General features: G+C 48.2%; 1 protein-coding gene across 1 annotated transcript in view; it reads right to left on the bottom strand.

The window, feature by feature from the left end:
• LOC311341147 (adhesion G protein-coupled receptor L3-like) overlaps positions 1-5,000 on the bottom strand; it is a gene marked incomplete at its 3' end in the record, with an annotated part of 76,901 nt that overhangs the window by 16,896 nt on the left and 55,005 nt on the right. The window contains exons 6-7 of the mRNA XM_084466041.1: positions 2,216-2,674; positions 781-884 (exon numbers count right to left, since the gene is read on the bottom strand). Of these exons, the coding sequence (XP_084322167.1) occupies positions 781-884; positions 2,216-2,674 (563 nt within the window). The remainder of the gene's footprint in view (positions 1-780; positions 885-2,215; positions 2,675-5,000) is intronic.

The raw sequence follows: 5,000 nt of genomic DNA, 5'->3' as shown, positions 1-5,000 counted from the left end.
GAGGTAAACAAGGAAATGGAGAGCAGAGGGCTTGAAGTGGGGTATTAACAATAATGGGCCCGGGGTGGGGAGGAAAAAAACAACAAAGAACGCAGCGAAAGAGCGCACAAGGAAAAAGGGTTTCAATGCAAGGAATCCCCGCATAGGAGAAGAACGGATGTGTTTAGCACCAATTTGCTTCATTGGTAAGAGAGTCATTTTCTATAAAAATGTCAGTGTTGTGTTTAACGCATCTCCTTTGAGTGTGCTTTAATGCCACTTAGGATTACTTTACGCACACAAATCCTGCTCTAGCACCGCTGCTGCCATGCGGACTCCCCCGTTTGGGCTTTTCACTTAAGAGATAGAGGCCTGTGAGGCTATAAGGAGCCATTCAGCAAACAGCGCTAAACACTGAACCTGGACACTGTGCTCCTACATATTTGCTCCATTTTATTATATACTATTTTAATATCACCCTGGGACGCATTGAGTAGGGCAAAAAAAAACAAAACACATGTTGAGATACATGCCCCAATACTTCCAGCTAAAGCCAGAAGAGAACGACCCAATGCAGGAATAACCTTCTCTTTAACGAAGAGCTTTCCTCCAGCTAGCGTGTGTCCATCCATCCACACATGTGTTCCTCAGGCCGGCCCTTTTGCGTCCGTCCTCCGCTGTGGTCAATGTGTCTCCATGCATGACAAAGTGCTGCGGGAGCATATCCATTATGGATCCTCTTACACACCACTGGCTCCTCAACCAGCGGAGCCATCATGGCCGCCGGGCGCGGAGACTCACCTTCTGCATGATGTGATTGACCCAGGGTGACGTGCAGTTGCTGAGGTCAGGGCCCTGGGGATCCCAGTAACCCAGCTGGGCCACGCACACGTATGTGGCCACACCTTCAGGACAAGGGGAAGACGAATCAGAGACAACGCTGACATTCCCCCAAGAGACAGGCTCTGAAGACACCACGGGTGTGACTATCAAGCATCTCAGAGTACCCCTTTTGCATCAGCTAACCGTTTAAATATATAAATATAATATAAAATATAAAATGGATTTATATTTATAACAAAAAAAATACGGTTAGCTGACATAGATATTCACACTCACTCACATGCGTTTTTAGGATTACTTCTTATATAAAATATTGAAAGGTATAGGTGAATCCTTTACTTTTAAAAGGGTCAATCTTTGTTTTTCTCATCCATTATACATACCTGCTCTATATTGTCTTTTTGTGCATGCATATTCAAAATATGTTAATATTGACACATAAAATATGCAAAGTCTGCATGTGTATGTATGCTTGAATACACGTCTGTGCATGTGTGTGTGTGTGGGGTGGGTTTTTGTTTTAACCTCTCACCTCAGTTAATATCCACTATAGGCCATGTTCTTGGCCTCGGTCAGAGCACGCAAACAAATCCATGGCTCCATTTATTTACGCATTGTGTGTGTGTGTGTGTGTGTGTGTGTGTGTGTATGTGTTAGTGTGCGTGCTTTGTTGTTATGTACAACAATGTACTGCATGTCTGCATATGCAAGCCCTTTTCATTCCTTTAATGAGTTGCTCTGCAGGCCCGCTGTGCACGGCTGTGTGCACGGTGCACCCCATGATAGAACTGTCCCGTCGAATCACTGGCAAAAACCCCCCGTGCTCAGCACAAGACTTTACACGGTTAAGGTTGAATCTGAATGGAAAGGCTCCCCCCCAGGAGGCCGAGCAGTCAAAGAGGAACCCGGGGAATAGCCAGACGTCAACGCAAGGTCACGTATTTAGAGGAAGAAAACGGGTCAAAGGAAAACGTAAAACACGGAAAAGTCTACAAAACCTGTACAAGGAAAGACAAAAACAGTAGCAACTAAACCCGTGCCTTTGCATGGTTGGGTAGAGAAAACGAACCGTGTGCTCTCTCCTTCTCCATCTTAAGCCCAAGGCACACCGAGCGTGGATTCTGCTTCATATTTATAGCGCGAGCCAAATAAAGGAATCTCATCATATTGTTATAACGGAGCGGAGCGCACCCAGCATGAATATCGCGAGGCACTACATTTGTTCCCGCCTTCGGATCGAAATCACAATCAATAAATCTTTTAAAATTCAAAATCGTGCGTCTCCCCCCCCCCCCCCCCCACACCCTTGTCACGGCAGTGTACTTTGAGCTTTAGACGGCATCTAAAGATGCCTCTACCCCCCCCCTCCCCGTGCAGACCCCCCAGCACCTACCCAGAGTCCCGACGGGACAGGGCTGCTTGGCCCGCTGGCCCTGCTGGGTCCGGGGCCAGGACACGTCCGCCGTCACCCGGGGGCTGCAGAAGTCCTGGGGCGGGGGCGGCAGAGGGGGCAGCACGGGGGGCTGCGGGGGCAGGGCGGGGGGGTGCTGCTCCACGGCGGGGGCCGCCTGGACGGGAGGGTACCGGCCGCCCGCCTTCTGGTTGGTGTCCGGGATCTGGTTGGTGTCGGACCCCCCCCCGCCCGCGGCCGCAGGCTGCAGGGTGGGCTGGCGCGCGGCGGTGGTGGTGCGGTAGCGCTGGCCCGGGGAGGTGGTGAGGAGGGGCCGGGGGCTGGTGTAGTAGGGCGGCACGCGGGTGGTGGTGGTGGTGGTGCGGCTGGTGGAGGAGGAGGACGAGGAGCCCCCGCCCGCACCACCGCCCCGGATGGCGGGGATCATGGGAGGACGGTAGTCTGGGAGAGAGAGAGAGGGAGAGAGAGAGAGGGAGAGAGAGAGATGGACAGAGAGAGAGAGAGAGAATAAGTGTTAATTGGATCTGGATGTATGCATAATTTTTTTTATCTCTCTCCTTGGTCTGTCAGGGTATAAGTGAGGGTTCTCAGTACACAAACTATCTGTGTCACATGGTTGAGAAACTAAAACTAGCCTAGACAGGGAGGGATCCATGTTGTTTTTCCCCTGTGTCACCTGTGCCGGAAATATGGCTACACACCGATCCTAGCCCCCTCGCTGGTGAGATTTACAAAACACTACAAAACACAAGCGCAATAAAGCACCTTGACGGAGAGAGGAGGAAGTGCTATTCTCCTGCCTCTCCATGTGCGGACTCTCTCGGCATCTGTCTGTCTGCGTGTGATCCACCGCCAGCTCACTTGTTTTGCTAACACCAAACTCCCCAAACCCACCGTGATGAGCTGGAGACGATACTGAGGGAATCCTCGCTAAAGTACCTTCCAAAGAGCAGCACATAAAATGGCGCGGCTAAGAGGTAAACAAAGAGGGATGAAATGAGACAGGAATAAATCAAGCCCGTCTCCTGACGCGGCCTTATCTCCATGCCGGCGCTGTGATAAGGGTTACTGTCGGCGGCGGCGTTAGCCAGCGCTCCCTCACGCGGCGTGAAAAAAACATTATCTCAGCTTCATACATGATTCACCGCGACATGACAACACAGGATTTTGACGGGCCGCTAAAATGCATATGGCCCACTCTGGTGCGGTCAATATTTCATTCATTCAAAAAGTCTCAATTATTCACACTGACCCGGCTTGGGGGTGTGGAATAATGCTTGGTGTGTGTGTGTGTGTGTGTGCGTGTGTGTGTGTGTGTGTGTGTGTGCGTGTGTGTGTGTGTGTGTGTGTGTGTGTGTGTGTGTGTGTGTGTGTGTGTGTGTGTGTGTGTGTGTGTGTGTGTGTGTGTGTGTGTGTGTGTGTGTGTGTGTGTGTCCGTGCCTGTGTGCTGGGGACAACTGAATGAATATTTCTTTCTAAACTGAGTTTTTCTAATTAAGCTTTTTCATGAAGGGAAAAACAGTGTTATTTAAAAATGTTTTTAAGCAATGAAATAGAATTGCTTCCAGGTTTGTTTGGTAGCCATAATTGTTTTTGTTTGCATCGTCGACTATGTCTTATTACGGCCTTGCCAGTGAAATACATAGTTTGAGAGAAACTACTTTTGGAAACCAAGAGCAAAATCAAGAATACCCCACATTGGCACTCTGAAGCTGTCTTGCCATCTAGAGATTGTCTGTTGAGTCATTGACACCCACCATTCCTCCTTTGTCCCACAAAATACTCAAAATTAAAAAGAGTATTGACTCATGCAGATGTTATTTCCATATTACATATAGGCCAATTTCTAGTTTAAATTGCCCATTTAAACTTTTCTAAAATAGTCTATTATCCTATTTGCGTTGGAGTCAACATTTTCACACGATGACTATACGACAAACTAAGATCTTATTTGAAATCTGAAGCTATTTTAAAAACCTATTAACTCTGCGAGTGTGCCGGGTCAGCATGGTCTTCATGTAATACGGCAAGCGACACACAAGCACACACATGCTTGACTCACTTCCAGTGCAGAAGGCTGAAGATGTTGTATTGAATTAAAATACATCAGGCTTATTTCCACTGGTCTGGAAATCTGCACGCATTATTCCATTACACAAGGGAGGTGATAAGGACAATCTGGATAACTATCGTCCAATCTCTACACTTCCATGCCTGTCCAAAGTACTAGAGACCCTAGTCAACTCCCAATTGAAGTGTTTCCTGTCAAGCCACTCGATTCTTAGTCCCCACCAATCCGGCTTCAGACCTAACCATATGGTAACCAACGACATAGTCTCGGCTTTGGACATGAGGAAGCACTGCGCTGTCCTCTTTGTCGACCTCTCAAAGGCTTTTGACACAGTCGATCACCAGCTGCTCTTGAAAAGACTATATGATATAGGCTTGGAAACGGATGCTTGTGCATGGTTTCATGGCTACCTATCTGCCAGGCGTCAATGTGTGAAATCACCACGTGGCAATTCGGAATTCCTATCCATTACGAAAGGTGTCCCTCAAGGCTCGGTTTTGGGTCCCGTACTTTTTACTCTGTATATTAATGAGCTAGTATCTTCTTTAACTGGTTGCTGTGCTCATTTATACGCAGATGACACTGTTATCTACTGTACTGCAGATACCCCACAGGCTGCAACTGACAACTTGCAGCTTTCTTTTAACTTACTACAGGACACTCTCTTTGATCTCAAATTAGTGCTCAACTCACAAA

Source organism: Micromesistius poutassou (genome assembly GCF_964030765.1).
Source record: "Micromesistius poutassou genome assembly, chromosome: 3".
NCBI lineage: Eukaryota > Metazoa > Chordata > Actinopteri > Gadiformes > Gadidae > Micromesistius > Micromesistius poutassou.
Note: the sequence above shows the minus strand (reverse complement) of the source record. Positions and strands in the feature narration are given on the sequence as shown.